The sequence below is a fragment of the Sciurus carolinensis genome, chromosome 5 (assembly GCF_902686445.1).
Source record: "Sciurus carolinensis chromosome 5, mSciCar1.2, whole genome shotgun sequence".
NCBI lineage: Eukaryota > Metazoa > Chordata > Mammalia > Rodentia > Sciuridae > Sciurus > Sciurus carolinensis.
In genome coordinates this window covers 150,977,322-150,995,068 of record NC_062217.1, presented here as the reverse complement: position 1 = coordinate 150,995,068, position 17,747 = coordinate 150,977,322, and the positions used below count along the sequence as shown (strand labels likewise).

Here is a 17,747-nt window from a genome sequence, read left to right as displayed (position 1 = left end):
CTGTTTCAAAAGGGCGGGGGCTGTAGTTCAGTGACAGTGATAAAGCACCCCTGGGTTCAATCCCCAGTACTAAAAAAAAAAAAAAAAATTAAAGGGTGGGGTGGGGGTGGGGTGGGGTGGGGTGGGGGGGGGTGGGGAGTGGTAAAGACTGATTTGTAGAATCCAAACCCAACTACACACAAGTAGTCGAGAAGACTACATACTTAAGCATGCATTGTGAACCTCTTCAAAGGGAGTACAGATCCAGGAATGCAACACCACCACTATCTTATTTCTCTATTTAATCTATCGGTACCACGAAGCCCAGAGCACTTTGCTTGGGAAATGCTACACCCGGTCTCTTAAACTAGGCGGGGCTCCAGCGCTAACCGGAGCGCTAACCCTGGTAGGAGGCATGCTGGGGATTGTAGTTCTTTGGAGGCAAGGTCCGGCCTCTCCCTGAACGCCTTGTACCGGCGGCTAGACTGCGCATGCGTGTCTGTGGCGTTAGCGGCGGACCCGGCTGGCAGTTCCTTCCTCGGGAGGAGAGATTCCTCTGCCATGGAGTCCTACGATGTGATCGCCAACCAGCCTGTTGTGATCGACAATGTGAGTTGCGTCTTTCCTATTTCTAAAGGCACTCGTGGTCTGCTTCCCGAAAAAATCGCTTCCCGGGTTTCAGTCTGAGCCGCCGGCTCTTTGTCACTGGCCCGGCCTGTCAGGCGGGTTCAACTGCTGCCGCCTGCGTCTTCCCCGACCCTGCAGACGGAGCGGCCGGCCGGAAACCGTGGGATGGAGAGCTTTGGAGTGAATATTGGGAAGAGCTATAGTCCGAGCGGGGTCCTTGGGCCCTTGACTCGAGGGGCCTTAACAGCTCTGTAAGCGCCTGGAGCCCGCCCAGTCACAGATTTCGATCACTCTATTGGCTGCTCTGGTTGTCGATCTTGACTGATGATTCCCGTCGCTGGGCCTTGCCGGATGAGGGCAGCGCTCTGTAGTTATTGGCTCTCGCGCTTGTCCTTCTGGCGGCCGCCATAGTGTTTCCTCCCTCTCTAAGGGGCGGAGCGGTTGGTTAGGGCTGTGGGGATTGGCTTCGGGGATTCGGGTGGTGCGGCCGGAAGGCGAGGGCCCGCCTGCGGGTGTAGAAGGGCTAAGTTTCTCTGGGTGCAGGCGGGTGGGTTGGCGTGGTGGGTTGTATCTGGGTGGGGCCCTAGAATCTGGTGCCAGAAACGGCCGCAGGATTTCAATTATTTCTGTAATTATAAATGGTAGTTAATAAAAGTCGAGAAGAAAGGAGAATGACAAAGCAAGCGGGGAGATGCCTTCCTCTTCAGAATGTTTAGTTACTAGGATGGAGAAATTATCAAACATAATACTCACTATTTGCCAGGCACTCTACCGCTTTCAGGGGACTTCTCACCTGCATTCGAGTTGGATCCTCACAAAAACTGGTTAGATAGTTAAAAAGGAAGTTTGATTCTTGTTTCACAGATGAGAAAACTGAAGCGAGAAGTGAGCCCAAGGTCACACAATAGAGATGCCTTGAATTCAGTGCTTTAATCTTCATTCCTTTTGCTTGCACCACCCATGCAGTGCATCAATAATGCTAAATGGAAGGACCCCAAATACCGGTTTTATTTAAGGGGTAAAGGGACAAAGGTTTGCTACCACCCAGAGTAGTTGACACCTATCCACCCCTCTTCTAGATCCCTCCATTGAGGCAAACTACCAGTTCCCTTGCATCCTAGGTTGACTCTTAAACAGATTTACTCTGTTGATACAGCCCTTGGGCCCTTGGACATATAGCAAGGTTCTTCTTTTTGCATGATATTGTTTAAGCTCAGCTCTGGTAGGTAGATGGCAATTATTTTTTCCAGTTTCAATCTGCACAGGGAAGTAAGACTTGGAGAGATTATCCAAACCACCCAGTTTAGAAGTTGAGGAGCCAAGACTCAGACTGAGATCTGGTTCCAAGTTCCTCACTTTTTCCAAGAGCAGACGCTTTATTTGTTGTTAACTTTTCTTCAAGGGTATGACTTCTGCCTTTAAAAAGGCAAGGTTGAACTCCATGAAATATCTCATTTTTTTTATAGGGTTTTGTTGTTGTCTCCTCACTAGACTGTTAAGCCTTTGTGGGAAGAGATGATATTGCTTTATTTTTTATTAGTCTCCCTTTACCTCCCCATTCCATACACACAGTACCTAGATCCTGGCACCACTACATGCTCAATAAAGTCTTTTCATTGGTTGGGTGGGGGAGTAGATGAATGACAGAATGTCTCTGTCATAGTAACAAAGATGTCCCTAAGTAAAGAAAGGATGAGGGGTTTCCCCTAGTTATTCAGCTGTGTAGGGTTGAATAGAACTCCTGTTCTTGGTGTTAATTTTCAGAGAAAACTACTATTTCTGCCTTTAGCTAGTCTCTGTGTTCTTTATCTACCTTTTTCTTAGTTGTAGAAAGAAAAATATATAGAAAGTATCAACTTCCCATTGTTGTTAGTAATATGAAAGGAGCAGTCTGCCCATCCCACTAGTTCCTTTGCTTCTTAAATCGTTGGGCAGAAGTTCCATCTCCAGCCATTTTCCTTAATGTTACTTAAGCTAATGCTTCTTGGTTTCATCTTTCTCTTTCTTGATAGTACAGTTGACCCTCCAGATCCACAGGTTCCACATCCTTGGATTCATTGCACTTGGACCAAACACCTACACACTTTCTAAGTCTTGTCATTATCCCCCAAATACAGTATAACAGCTATTCACACATGGTAAATAATCTAGAAATGATTTAAAGTATTTATTTATTTATTATTTATATTTTGAGATAGGGTCTTGCTACAATGCCAAGCTGACCTTGAACTTGGAATCCTACTTCCTTAGCCTCCCAAATTTGTGGAATCACAGGTGTGTGCCACCGTGCCAGCCCCTTGTGCCATTTTATGTAAGGGACTTGAGCATCTATTTAAGGGTTTAGATATCTGGGGGAAGGAGGGATGACTTATATTTGAAATCCATCAAAGCAGTGGTGTGTCTTAAGTTTTAAGATTTAAAGAATTGACTTGTCTTTCCTTTGGGAAAACATTTTCTTTATTATGTTCATAATTCTGCCCAAAAGTGAAGTAGGAAAAACTTAGGTCATTTTCCCATTAGGAATTGCTGACTATTTGCGACATTTTTAGATTGGAGACTTCAGGTAGTTCTTGCTGTTTGACATTTAGAGGATTTTGTTTTTATTTTTAAAATGAAAGATAGGAAAAATCTTTTGAAACATTTGAGCTAACTTCATAGAATGAGAATAATGTGTCATTAGTGGATTTAACAACTCCCTAGCTTAACATGTTACCACAGTTTTATTTCTGGACTAAGGAGAGTAATTAAAGGGAAGGGAGACAAAGAAAGCAGGGAAAAGAGAGAAGAGCCCCATTATTGGTTTACAACCTTTTCCAGCATTAGGACAGTTAGCACTACTTCTTTCATTCTACTCTGACACCAGACCATTTCATCAGAATTTAATGAGGAAAATGGCAGGCTAGAGGAGTGTGTGCTTTAATGACAGTGATAAAGTGGTAAGTGTGTAAAAACTAAATATAAAAAATTCCTTCCTGAAATGTCAGACAGTAATACAGGAGAGGAACAGCTGCCATGCCACATTTTTAAGAACACCACTTTGGTCAGCTACTATGTTTATTTTGAAACTCAAAAATTTGCTAAGATCTCAGAGGTTATAGTTCTGTCCTGAAATGGATCAACATTCTTGTCAATCTTAAAACTCTGTAACTGTGTGGTCCTAAATGCAGGCCCAGTATCCAATCTTCAGAAGTACAGCAATAATCCAGGGGTCACTATTTTGTTTTGCTTTTTTGGATATTGTGCTACTTCACTTCCCCTTTTTAAAAAATGAAATACTTCATACATGCATAAAAGCTCAAAGATACGTGTAGCCTGCACCCATGTAGCAAGTATCTACCACCATTTTAATAATTGTTAACATTTGCCATATTTGCTTCAGAATTTTTTAAAGGAAATAAAACATTACAGGTGAAATTAAAGCCTCTTTTTACCTTTCCACAGTCCCAGCCTTTCTGTTCCAGAAGCACCTATAGCTATAAAATCACTTTGTTCCTTTCTATCTATGATTTTATAGACATACATTTTATATTTTGTGCATAGATGCATGTGTGTTTGGTATTTGTGTTTTGAAATTTTACTTAAGTACTACCATTTTGTTAGTTCTTTTTTAATTTGTATTTATTTACTTATTTTTTGTGTGTGTGTGTGGTGCTGGGGATTGAACTCAGGGCTTTGTGCTTGCTTGCAAGGCGAGCACTCTACCGACTGAGCTATCTCCCCAGCCCTGTTAGTTCTTTTTTTAAAAAAATATTTTTAGTTGTAGACACAATACCTTTATTTTATTTACTTATATGTGCATAGTGCTAAGGATTGAACCCAGTGCCTCACACATGCTAGGCAGGTGCTCTACCACTGAGTTACAATCCCAGCCCCTTGTTAGTTCTTTTTATTACAGCAAAATTCAAACATACAAAAGGAGATGGAATATTAGAATGAACATCCACAAATCTGTCACACAGCTGTAAGTTACCTATCTACTCTTGCTGGGCAGTGGCGCAGGCCTGTAATCCCAGCAGCTCAGGAAACCAAGGCAGGAAGATTATGAGTTCAAGGCCAGCCTCAGCAATATAGCAAAGCCCTAAGCAATTTAGTGAGACCGTATCTCTAAATAAAATATAAAAAAAGGGCTGGGGATATAGCTCAGTGGTTAAATGTCCCTGGGTTCAATCCCTGGTACCTCCCCACAAAAAAAGGTTATCTAGTTATCTACTCTTGGCCATTTCCACTCATCTCCTTCCTCTTCAATACTTTTTTTTTTTTTTTTTTTTTTTTTTTGATATAGGGACTCACTAAGTTGCCCAGGCTGGTCTTGAACTTGTAGAGCCATCTCAGTCTCTAGAATTACAAGCACATACCATGGCACCTGGCAGTAAATTTGTTTAAAAATATGTATATATTTTCTGGATCAACAAAATATGTCTTGCTCCAAAATGAACCACTTGTTAACAATTTGTGTCCTACAATCTGTGGCCCCACCTCTTTCAGCATCCTTTTCTCGCTCATAAAATGAAAGGTATTTAGTCTCTTTCCCAGAGCGTCAATTGTAATCAGAAGTGCTTAGTATAAAGTCTGCCCAAGTCACAAGGTCTATGGCCAACAGATACTGTAAGAGCCAAACCCAGGGAGTTGTTCTTTGCCTGCACCCTAAGGAGAATAGTCAGTTATGGCTGGTAGCAGACTTGAGTCCTTATAGGTCAAATATTTAATGAGACTACTTTTTAAGACGCCTCTACAGGGCATTGTTCACTTGGCTTTGCCAAAGTGAATAACAAAGAGAGTGGCAGCTCATTTGCCAGGTGCACAGTTCCCAGTTGTAAATTCTGTTAAAGAAATGGATGTGACCTTTTTTATGCCTTTGCTGTATGGCTTGAGCAGAACCAAGCAGCTGGGCTGCCTCCCTTCCGCACTGATTCTTCATCCAACTATGGCCTGGCATGCCCATTTGAGGCCACAAGAACAAGTTGAATCTGGTTCTTCCTTGTGCATCATTCCCAGCACAGCTTTTGCCTTCTCTGTACCACCTCCGCCTGGGGCTGCTGCTGGTATCCAACTGCCATTCAGGTTCCCTATGATAGGTTTCATCTGTCAGTCATTTGCACTTAATTTTAACTTTAGTCAGCCAGCATCTGTTGAGTACCCACCAACTGACTGATACTGCCTATGTATGAATCTCTGACTTCAAAGAACTTAGACTGGGAAGAGACAAAAATGGAAACTTTAAACCCTTAATAGAGAGCAGAAAGAGACACTTGCTACCTCATGGTACAGGTAATAGTGATTTGCTACAAGATCGTGGGAAGAAAATAATTCTTCAGGAGAAAGGCAATGATATTTGTACTAGGCCTGTTACACTCTTGCTGGAAAGAACAAAAAGGAATAAATGAATCTGTCATCTTAATCCACCTAGGCTCTAATACTTTTGATAGTAAACTAAAAATCAAACATTCAGGACATTCATCTCTTAAAAATGTCCAAGTTCTGACTGGACAGGTTGGCACATATCTGTAATCCCAGAGATTCAGGAGGCCAAGGTAGGAGAATTGCAAGTTTGAGGCCAGCCTGGGCAACAAATTAAAAGGGCTGAGGATGTAGGTCAGTAGTAGTGTGCCCCTAGGTCCTGGGTTGAATCCCTAGTACACCCCCACACACAATTCAGTCCTGAAATATAGGTCTCATTTTTATTTCTCTTATTTTTTTCAACCCCTGCCTGGAGATCCAGTTTGACATCACCACTCCCAGGTGAAGGCAGTAAGCAATCATTGGAAGCTTAAGTTCCCAGAGCCCTCTTGCACAGCACTATTCCTGCCTATCCATACTGCAGTCTCACAGTCCTGGAGTTTGCAATAGGAAAGTTCCCCCTCCTTCTCAGTCTTTCAGCTCAGTTTACAACTGCACTTTTTCCAGGCTCCTTGCTGTACTGCCCAGGCCAGTGAGTTTGCACATTGTCTCCTGTTTTCTCTAATGCCAGCAGAGGTTCCTGTTCCCTTAAAGAAAACTGGTTGGTCCCATTCTCCCCCATACCACTTTCCCTGTCCTTCCACCACCTCTCACTGTACTCACACCGATTTTTTTGCCAGAAGCAGACACCTGGATGGCCAATGGCATTCCCCTTCCCCTACAGAAGAGCAAGAATCAGAGACAGGGAGGGATCCAGGTGTGTTGCTGGGAAGCCTTTGTGCAGAGATAATATTGGCTACTTTACATCTCTTGATGTGTTTACTGCTTGCTGTGTGGGTTTTGGAAAAATGGCATTCCAAGCCAGCATGTCAAGAGTAGTCAAGTGCTTAATATAAAGCATGCCTAAGCTATAAGGCCTTACCCCTGTTACACATGCAACTGCAAACCATAAAGGGTAAGGGTGTCAGGTATGGCAGTAGAAGAGTTAAGAAAGAAGAGAACAGGATGTATCTGCAAGCAATATCAGGCCTTGACATCTGTCTTGTGCAGGGGTTGGTGTCTGTGTCTAGAGTCAATGTTTACAGTGGTTGAGCCCTGGAAGGTACAGAGATGCTGGGTTGGAAAATTTGATTTTTTTTTTCAGGACACCCCACCAAACATATGATACAAATTAACACAACACCCAACAGTACAACAAATTGGAGCAGCAGGATTGTGGGCCTCTTCTATTCTCAGATAAGGCATTAGGGCTTCCCTAAGTAATAAAATAATAACAAAATACCCACAAGCACAGTGTTCAGACAACATGTGTTTCAGTGGAGTCAGCCACAAGCATGGCGGTGCTCATAGTGGGATAGGTTCTGGAGGCCAGGGAGGCAGGGAGAGTTTGGGCCTGAATTGGAATGTGGATTTTAAGCATCCTGTGCTGGAAAGAATCACATGCTTTTCCCACCTCAGTTATGTTCCTGAACTCAGCTGCTTTGATGCTTCTAGGCACTTGCCTCTTCTTGGGTTTTCTGTCTTTTTCTTTCATTTATTAATATGCTTTTCAGTTCCCAAAGTAAAGTACGTTCAGTGTAGAAAAGCTTTACACTACAGAAAAATCAGTATGGGTGTGCAGTGGAAGTCTTCCACATCACTCCTCCCAGTCTCATGTTCCTCACTGGGTGTGGATTCACGTTTTCTAGGCTTTTGCAGATGTATATATTAAATTCAAATATAAGGTCTCTCTCTCTCTCTCTCTTCCTTTCTTTTTTTTTAATGAAAATGGAGCTATATAATGCATATCTCCTCTTGGTTTAATGATAGTTCTGACTTCTCTTTCTTCTCTCTCCTCAGGGATCTGGTGTGATTAAAGCTGGTTTTGCTGGTGATCAAATCCCCAAATACTGCTTTCCAAACTAGTAAGTCATTCCATTTCTATGTTAGGACTTTGATAGTCTCATCAACTTTGTCATGGGGTCAGCTCTCCATCTTTTAGGAAGAGGAACACTCTCAGGTCAGCCTTGGTACTCAAAACAGTAGCAAGCAAGGAACTGAATTTGGAATTAAGCAAACAGATGCTTCCTGGTACAAATTTGAGAGGCACAGGGAAGAGGCCTCTTTTTTTTTTTTTTTTTTTTTTTTTTTTTTTTTTTTTTTTGCGGTGCTGGGGATCAAACCTAGGGCCTTGTGCTTGCAAGGCTACCGACTGAGCTATCTCCCCAGCCCTGTTTGTTATTTTTTGATGGAGTTTTTGCTGTGTTGCTCAGTTTGAATTCCTGGGTTCAAGAGATCCTCCTGCCTCAGCCTCCTGCGTTGCTAGGACTAAGGTGCATGCCATCACACCAAGCCAGAACCCTCTATTTTTTTTTTTTTTTTTTTTTTTTTTTTTTGTGGTACTGGGGATTTATACCTGCCATCTTAATGAGAATAAGTTTCTTGGAGGTTCACTCCTGAGATTAAGACTACAGGCAGGAGATGGCATGGAGGCCTGGGGAAGGAGCTTAAGTAGAAAGAAAAGGAAGAAGGCTGTCTCTCTCTCTCTAAGTGCCATCATCACATATCACAGTCTCACTTAGTAGAGCTCCTAGGAAGGGAGCTAAGGAATCAAAACTTTGTGTGTGTAAGGTGCTGGGGATCAAACCCAGGGCCTCACCCACACTAGACAAACACTCTTACCACTGAGCTATGCCCCAGTTCCTAAATCTTTTTTTCTTTTTATGGTACTGGGGATTGAACCCAAGGGCACTGAACTATATTTATATTCCTGGCCCTTTATATTTCATTTTGAGGCAGGGTCTCACTGAGTTGCCCAGGCTGACCTTAAACTTGTGATCTCCTGCCTCAGCCTGCCAAGTAGCTGGGGTTACAGGTGTACACCACTGTGCCTGACCAGCCCCTGAGTTTTCTGAGTCAACTGTTAATTTATAATTATTGCTTCCTTATCTCTCTTGGTCTGCACACACATTGGGGAAAGAGAAGAACTAAAGGTATTGAATCCTCTAAAAATTTGTTTTAATAATTTATAAAACAACATACAAATAACTTAAAATAATACATGTTATTTGTAGAAACTATAGAAATACAGAAAAATAAAAAGAAGGAAATCAAAATCAACTGTACTGTCATGCCTGGAAGATGAGCACAGTAGAATTTGGGTATCTGTATTCATCTCTATGTATGTCTTTCCTGTGTTCTGTCTGAAATGAAAAGTGATGTTCCTCCCTGCTGTCTGTTCTAGTGTGGGAAGACCCAAGCATGTTCGTGTCATGGCAGGAGCTCTAGAAGGTGATATCTTCATTGGCCCCAAAGCTGAGGTAATTCCCAGCCCCACAAAAGAAGCCCCAAGCCAGTAAAAGACTTTCATTATTTACCACATGGGTAGTATCCCCAATTGTTAGACACAGCCATAAGTAAAGGAGTAATTTTCTCTTGGAATTTCCTTTTTGGTCCTTTCATCCCAGGCCTATGTAGTTTCTTGTCCCAGGAGTAATCTCTGGTCTTAAAGAATAATATCTGGAACCCCACTTTGGAGAAACATGTAGATGATCTAGAAAACAGGAGTTTTCTTTACTGCTTTGCCAGTGAAATTGACTAGCTTGGTTATTTTTTTGGGAAAGGGAATTCAGTGGGGAAATCCTGTGTGGTATACCCAAGGGACAAGTTAATTAGCAGTTTGTGGGGAACCCCTTAGGCAGCATCTCATAAGCAGAACAATGGAATCATTGTGGCCAACTTTGGCTTCAAGTGCTGAGGCAATGGGTGGGAGCAGGAAGATCATGTCCTAGAACCAGACAGTGAGGAGGGTATCTCCTGTCCCTTGCCCTAGAGCACCTGAGGGCCCATGGAAAATGCAGAAACTCTCTGTTTTACAGCTGCCTGAGCAGCATGCAGTCTTGGAGATTAGGTGCCTGCTCTTAGCCTAGATGAGTTCTCCAGAGTGGGAACTTAGGAAGCTGAGGCTCCTTTGGAAGTGATGGAGCTGGCACAGCTCCGGCCTGGGAGAGCAGGGTCCTGGGCAGAGCCTGACTGCTGCTCTAAGTCCTGCCCTCTGCCCACAGGAGCACCGAGGGCTGCTGTCAATTCGCTACCCCATGGAACATGGCATTGTCAAGGATTGGAACGATATGGAGCGCATCTGGCAATATGTTTATTCTAAGGACCAGCTGCAGACTTTCTCAGAGGAGGTGAGGGTCCTGTGTAAAGGGCACCCCCACATGCTATGCAAAGTTGGACAGAACCCCTAACCCAGAGATGATGAGGATGATGATCACTGCCAAGAGCTTTGGAGTCTTACTGTGTGCCAGGCACCAGGCCACATGCTTTTCAGACATATTCAAATTTACTCTTCATACCATTCCTACAAGTTATAGGTAGTATCATATTTGTTTTACAAACAAGAGAACAGAAGTTCAGAAAAACCAAGTAGTATTTTCAAGATCACCCAGTGAAGCTGGGCACAGTAGCATATACTTGTAATCCCAGCAGCTCGGGAGACTGAGGTAGGAGGATCACGAGTTCAAAGCCAACCTCAGCAACTTAGCAAGGCCCTAAGCAACTCAGTGAGACCCTGTCTCTAAATAAAATACAAAAAGTGCTGGGGATGTGGTTAAGCACCCCTGGGTTTAATCCCTGGTCCCCATAAAAGAAAGATTACCCAGTGAATAAAGTGGTAGAGCTGAATTTCAAGCCCACATTTTTCAGAATCCAGAGTCTGTCCTGTGATCATTCACTTCCAGAGAAGTAACTCAATTCAAAGATGCAAAGGAGGATGTATTTAGCTTCTAGGGGAAGAATGTTTTTAAACTATTGTTTTTATCCTAACAATTCAGAATTTAGAGTTTAACTCAATCTTCTTGACAGTGTAAGATATACTGTAGACACAAGGACCTTCTTGGAGGGTGAGGACAGAATGAGACTTTAGAGCAGGTCACGAATTGGGAAAGGTGAGAGACCAACTTAGGCAGGACTTGCTGACAGGCTCAGTTTGCCTTTTGTTAAGGGAGGGTGACAGAGGTCCCTTGGCTCTCAAACCATCAAGACAGGGCTTCTCCCATAGTAGTACTCATGACCTCCTCCTGACTGCCTCTTGGGTTCCTCTTCACCAGCATCCTGTGCTCCTGACTGAGGCACCTTTAAACCCACGGAAAAACCGGGAACGAGCTGCTGAAGTTTTCTTCGAGACCTTCAATGTGCCTGCTCTCTTCATCTCCATGCAAGCTGTGCTTAGCCTGTGAGTAACAGTCTAACTGGCTAGCCCGGCCTCTAGCGGAGAAAGCAGTCCTTTGGCTCACTCGAGGCTGCCTTTCCTTTGGCTGGGTTCAGAGTAACTTGAGCCCCACTTGCCCCTGGGGAGGGCTGAGGATGGTGGGAAAGGGAGAGACTTGATGAATTTGGACACTGAGCCACCTTGGTTGAAATCAAAAGAATAAAAGAGACTGTATCCCAGTCCTAGAACTCTCAGTGGGTTTGCCACCCAAGGCTCTCCTCTGCCTTCTGAGGACACACTGCTACAGCCCTTCCTGAAAGCCCCCTAAGTGGTCAAGTATTTATTCAATGCTGTGTGCTGGGTGTTCTGCTAGGCTGCTGGGACAGTCTTGATTGAAACACCACCTCGGTCTCTGTTCTGCACTCCATCATTCCTGTCACATCTCATCCTGCCTCACACCTGCCTCTGTCTACCAGAGAGATGACAGGCTAGCCACCTGCACAGAGAATTTTGAAGATTGTCAGCCACCATTTAAAAACAGATTTCTACTAGGCAAGGTGGTGCACACCTGTAATCCCAGTGACTCAGGAGGCTGGGTTAGGAGGATCACAAGTTCAAGGCCAGCCTCAGCAACCTAGTGAAGCCCTAAGCAACTTAGTGAGACCCTATCTCAAATAAAAAATAAAAAGGGCTGGAATGTAGCTCAGTGGTAAAGCACCTTGGGTTTAATCTATAGTACAAAAACAAACAAAAGAACTGGGAGATTTCATATCAAAATTAAGGTCCAGATTTTTTACTTCTCTGAAGAAATTGGAAGATCTGGTGATGCTGGCCTGCACTCCCATAGGGCAAAAATGAGCTTGTAGCAGCTACCATAGCAGATAGGGTTACAAGCTGACTTAACCACAGCCCACTGCATTCCCTGTTGTCCTCCCAATACTGAAGCAGTGTTGCTATGTATCAGAACCCTTATCTCTACCTAAAGGGAAGACCATGTGAAGAAAAAACTAGTTCTAATACAAAACATAGTCAGGCACAATGATGCATGCCTATGTTCCCAGTGTCTCAGGAGTCTGAGGCAAGAGGATCTCAAGTTGAAGAACCACCTCAACAACTAAGTGAGGCCCTAAACAACTTAGTAAGATCCTGTCTCATGGGCTGGGGTTGTGGCTCAGTGGTAGAGCACTTGCCTTGTATATGAGAGACACTGGGTTTGATTCTCAATACAACTAAAAAAATATTAAAAAAAAAAAAAAAAAGATCCTGCCTCAAAGTAAAAACTAAAAAGGGCTGTGGATGTGGCTCAGTGGTAAACTGCTCCTGGGTTCAATCCCTGGTACAAAGAAAAGGAAAAGAAGAAATGAGAAAACAGACTTATTTTCCTTTACTCACATACTTTTCCTCCTGGCCCCTATAGGCATTTAAGACTTTTCCTCTTATCTAGTAAATTAAAACCACCCCTTAGTCTGGGGCTCTGGAGCAGTTGAAGACCAGGCTGTCTCCTCCCACTGCTCTTCGGAGAGTTGGGGAGGGAGCTTGGAGAAGCTCAGCTCCTTCCTTCATTCAGGTATGTCAAGGCTTCCCTAGTACTCCGCCCATTCTAAAGGCCCAGCAGAAAGACAGGCCCAAACTTTAGTTTAGCTGACACTGATCTCTGAAAGGAAGTGGGTTTCTTCCCAGCATGAGGAAGCAGGGATTAATGATGGTTTGCCACTTTCGCTTCAGTTATGCCACAGGCAGGACCACGGGGGTCGTGCTGGATTCGGGGGATGGTGTCACCCATGCTGTGCCCATTTATGAGGGCTTCGCCATGCCTCACTCTATCATGCGAATCGACATTGCTGGACGAGATGTCTCTCGCTTCCTTCGTCTCTACCTGCGTAAGGAGGGCTATGATTTCCACTCATCCTCCGAGTTTGAGATTGTCAAGGCCATAAAAGAAGTGAGTGCTCCCCGTGAGTGAGGAGGGGTGAAGCTCCTATCTGGGGGTCCTGGGTTAGGCTCTGTTCCCCACCAAGCCTCCTGGCAGCTGTGTGATCACTTGGGCCCCTCTCACTGATAGATTGGCCTTCCTGAATACCACCATCTTGGGGAGAGTGAGCTCTCTCCTAAGTCAGGTGATGGGTACACAGGTGCCCCTTCCCTGCCTACTTCATAGGTCCTTTTTGGAGAAGCCAGAATGCACTTTTCTTTTTAAGTAAACAGAACCCTCCTGCACTTCTGGCCCAAAAGGAGCCTCTGAGCTGGGTCATAGGGACCCAGAAGTAGTAGGAGAAAGATGTCTGAGCCTGGGCTAATTTTAGATTGTCATCTCAGACCCAGAAGCCAGAGAACCAAGGTTCCAACCTTGCCTTCCAGGAAGATGGGGGAAGGTAAGAGCTTATATCCTAAGTGCTAGCAGCACAGGCTGATAGAGACCTCCCTGCTCCTGCTTCTAGGTAGCAGCTCTTAGGACTATTAGGGCAGTCTGTGGATGGGCAGATTCTGCAATAGCACATCACTACCCTGGGGACTGGGACTTGGACTATGTGTGTTCCAGGTTCCCTATCAACCCTGACCATTCTGCTTTGTTCTGCAGAGAGCCTGCTACCTGTCCATAAACCCCCAGAAGGATGAGACGCTAGAGACGGAGAAGGCTCAGTACTACCTGCCAGATGGCAGCACCATTGAGGTAGTGACCAGATCTCTCTCCTCTTTCTTCTAAGATCCACAAAAGCTCTAGGCCCAAACAGAAACAGTGGTGCTCACAAGTGGCATGAGCAGCTCTGTGTCCTACAGAGTAGAAGTAGGGACTTTGTCTCTCTGTGGGGATGGATTAGGAAATGGTATGGTTATGTCTGTGTCCTAGGCACAGTATAAGATGACTTACTACTCCCTGGAATTCCCATTGATAGGAAGAAATTTCTATGAGCAAATGAATGAAATCTCTGAGTTAAAAAATGCCAGAGATTGAGTAAATGTAGGAACTTCTCCTCTGTTTTCCCAAGAGCCCTGTTTATTCCTTTTTGTTCCCTATTGTGTTCCCAGAAGCTCTATCTTTGCTCCTTGAGGTCCTTTACATATAGGGTCTGTCCTAAGCCTGGGCTTCTTAGCTTTACTAAGAGATGGGCAAAGGAATCTTCCATTCACACTCTCAAGGTACTTGGGTCCTAGCCCCAACCTTTTAAGTTGGCCCTTCATTCTGTAGATCGGTCCTTCCCGATTCCGGGCTCCTGAACTGCTGTTCAGACCAGACTTGATTGGGGAGGAGAGTGAGGGCATCCATGAGGTCCTGGTATTTGCCATCCAGAAATCTGACATGGACCTGCGGCGCACACTTTTCTCCAACATTGTCCTCTCGGGAGGCTCCACGCTGTTCAAAGGTTGGTCTTTGCTCTTGAGTTCCCAAGAAGCATCCTGATCCTATTGGGCCCACATAGCCTGAGAATTTACTTGAGTCTTGTTTTCTGCCCATTCAGGTTTTGGTGACAGGCTACTGAGTGAAGTAAAGAAACTGGCTCCAAAAGATGTGAAGATCAGGGTAGGAAAGTGGGGGCTGGGCTGGATAGAATTGGGCCTCCAAAGACTTGAAGTGCCACATGGCGTGACCTCCCTTGGGCCCTGCTCAGGTTCTTCAGTCTGCCAGGGCCCCACAAGCTGTGCCAGGTGGCTCCCAGCTTACACAGTGACCCTGAGGTCTAGGTCTGCTAGAGGGAAGGACCCATTCTCATTCTGAAACATCACTCAAAAGTTCAATACCCAGATGTGACAGGGTACCGTTGGGCTGAAGACCCCACAAATGGTCTTTCAGAGATAGTGCAATTGATAGGAGATTGACTTACTGCTACTGTGCCCCCTGCCCAGGTGGCTCCCCTATAACACAGTCCAACATCTTAAGTGACTGCTGAGGGGACTTGACTGCCTCCTGAGAGAAGAGGTCCTAAATGAAGGAGTGTGGTCCCTGCTTCCCCACTGAGAATCAGGCTAGCCACAGTACCCTCTAGAGAGGCCAAGGGTCCAGTAGGAGCCAATTTTAAAGCCGCTTATGTGGACGGCATCCGCTGCCCTACATGGGGAGACAAGTGGTAGGAGGTGAAAGGATGAAGTCTCAGATTTCTCTTTCCACCCAACTTGCAGATATCTGCCCCTCAGGAGAGACTGTATTCTACATGGATTGGGTGAGTACTTTTTCTGGGAATGAGTGAAACAGGAAGCAAAAGCATTGATTAACCCTCACCTTTGTCCCTTGAAAGAAAAGCCTCATCTGGTTTGGCCCCAGGGAGACTGGCTGGCTCCATGAATTCACTCGCTCATATTGTTCCTCTAAATTCCTTCCACCTCAGGGGCTCTATCCTTGCCTCCCTGGACACCTTTAAGAAGATGTGGGTCTCTAAGAAGGAATATGAGGAAGATGGTGCCCGATCCATCCACAGGAAAACCTTCTAATGTTGAGACATCATCTTCACCTCTCTCTGAAGTTAACTCCACTTTAAAACTCGCTTTCTTGAGTCGGAGTGTTTGCGAGGAACTGCCTGTGTGTGTGAGTGTGTGTGGGTATGAATGTGTGCGCATATGCCAGTGCCGTGTGGCCCAGGGATCACTGGGCCCAGAAAGGACGATGAACTACCCACAATGGCGATGGCCTGAGGCCTGGGGTTGACCACTAACTGGCCCCTGACAGGGAAGAGCGCTGATAGAGGCCCCACTCCTTCCTTAGCAGGGCCTCTGCTTGTCTGTGTGGGACTCTGGTTGCCACCAGAGGGAGATCTTGCTGCTGCCCACCCTAGGCTGGGCTAGCCCCTCCCTGCCCCCAACCCCCAGGGTGCCCTGAGGCCCAAAGCAGCTGCTGCCTTCCCTAGCTCCTCATTCTGCTATTGGTGCCTCTTGATCATGGACTGAGGACTGGGGCTGGGGTTAGGTCTGTCTCATTTTGTTGTAGTTTTGGTTTGGGAGGCTGGGAATTGCTCCCAAACCGTTTGAGACTCTGGGGCAAGGAGAAAGCAGGGAACCCTCACGTCCACCTGGAGACCAGGACCACACTGGACATTTGAAGAGAGTACTAGTGCCACCTCTGATTGGCTGCAGAGTTAATGTTTCAAGCCCCAGTTCCATCCACAGGATCTTGAGAGAGTTTAAGGAGCCTGTAGGCTTTGGTCCTGTTACTCGCTTCTCATCCATCCTTGTTTCAATGCCATCTGAACAATTTTATTTATTGAAGTGTTTGTTCAGTAAGGGGACGGGGGAGAGGGGATTCACTGTTTCCTGCCCACCAGTCACCCTGCTTACACTAATGTTTACAGCACCTAGCTTTAGCGTAGCATCCAGGGCCTCGCCACTCCCTAATGGTGAACTGATGGTATCTGTAGGCCTCAGGACCCTTTGGGATCAAAGGCTGCACTCAAAGTCACCCCACCAGCCCCTTTTCTTTCACCCTCCTCCACTTGCTCACCACCCTGAAACCAACAGTCTGGTTGCTGGTTGGATTTTCTGAAATAAGAGGTAGAATCACTCTTCAGCAGAGGCCCTTGCAAGGGAGGGGGGTTGGAGAGACAGTCCCCGTGAGACTGGAGAAAGCTGCAGTTAACCAAGTTGCCTTTTGCCACTCTAGCTGATCAGGGGGACTAGGTTGAAGGACAGGAATATCCCCTGTGGGTTGATCATGTGCTATTCTTAACTTTGGACCTATTTGGGAAGGGAGTGAAGGAAGGGGCCGGACCAGAGTGCCAGTGGCTTATGGGTTCAGGCCTGGCCCCTTAGCAGTCAAGGGCCTTCAACCCAGATAGTACAAAGCTGCAGGGAGCCTGTCTTCACTGGCACCCTCACCTGTGACACCAAGTCCCAACCTAGTCCTAGATTCCAAGCAGTATTCTTCCCTTACGCCGTCCTATGACCAAAAGCCCCTGCCAGATGTGGGCCGAAGCAGGTGTGTGAAAGCGATGTGGCGACCCGCGGACTGCAGTGTGCTTAACCAGCTCACCCCCCTTCTCTTAGCCCAAGCCTGTCCCTTGCACAGCCTCGCACAAACCACATTGCCTGGTGGGGCCCAGTGTACTTAAATAAAGTCGTTCCAATACACATATCAACTGGGCCTCTGTCTGTAGCCAGTATTGGGTGGCAAGAGGGAGAAGCTGCAGTCAGAGGCAGTGAGCAGGCCTAGTCTGTCCTCTAGTAGGCATTGCTGCATCAGCCAGATATGGCTGGACTGTAGCCCAAGCCCCAGCCTGTCAGGTGGATGAAGAGAAAATGGTGTTCACTTGTGTATGGTAGCTAATGCCTGTGATCTCACCAACCCAGGAGGCTTAGCAACTTAGTCAGACCCTCAAAAAATAAAAAGGACTAAAAAGGACTGGGGTTGTAGCTCAGTGGTAAAGTACCCCTGAGTTCAATCCCCACTACCAAAAAGAAATGGTGTTGACGCCAAAGCCTTAGGTTAAGAACCAAGGTCTAACACCTGTGTGCACATTCAAGCACATGGGTGATGCTCTACTCCAAATGATGGAGCAGCTCTTGACACCCCTGAAGTCAGAGGTTTGCCAAACTTTCATTTAAAGTCTGGGAGCTTATTAAAATTCAG

At 45.6% G+C, this 17,747-nt stretch overlaps 1 protein-coding gene across 1 annotated transcript; it reads left to right on the top strand.

Annotated features, from left to right (window-relative positions):
- Positions 1–471: 471 nt before the first annotated feature.
- Actr1a (actin related protein 1A) lies at positions 472–17,250 on the top strand. Its single transcript, XM_047553681.1, has 11 exons — positions 472–588; positions 7,843–7,907; positions 9,227–9,302; positions 10,047–10,172; positions 11,094–11,218; positions 12,920–13,136; positions 13,773–13,865; positions 14,382–14,556; positions 14,653–14,714; positions 15,311–15,351; positions 15,517–17,250. Exons 1-11 carry the CDS (start codon positions 541–543, stop codon positions 15,617–15,619), a joined length of 1,131 nt encoding a protein of 376 aa, XP_047409637.1. The 5' UTR covers positions 472–540; the 3' UTR covers positions 15,620–17,250.
- The last annotated feature ends 497 nt before the right edge of the window (positions 17,251–17,747 follow it).

Coding starts and splice junctions, on each gene's coding strand:
- Actr1a (XM_047553681.1), top strand. CDS start 541: ATGGAGTCCTACGATGTGATCGCCAACCAGCCTGTTGTGATCGACAAT. Junction 589..7,842: donor AGCCTGTTGTGATCGACAAT/GTGAGTTGCGTC, acceptor CTCTCTCCTCAG/GGATCTGGTGTGATTAAAGC. Junction 14,557..14,652: donor AGGCTCCACGCTGTTCAAAG/GTTGGTCTTTGC, acceptor CTGCCCATTCAG/GTTTTGGTGACAGGCTACTG.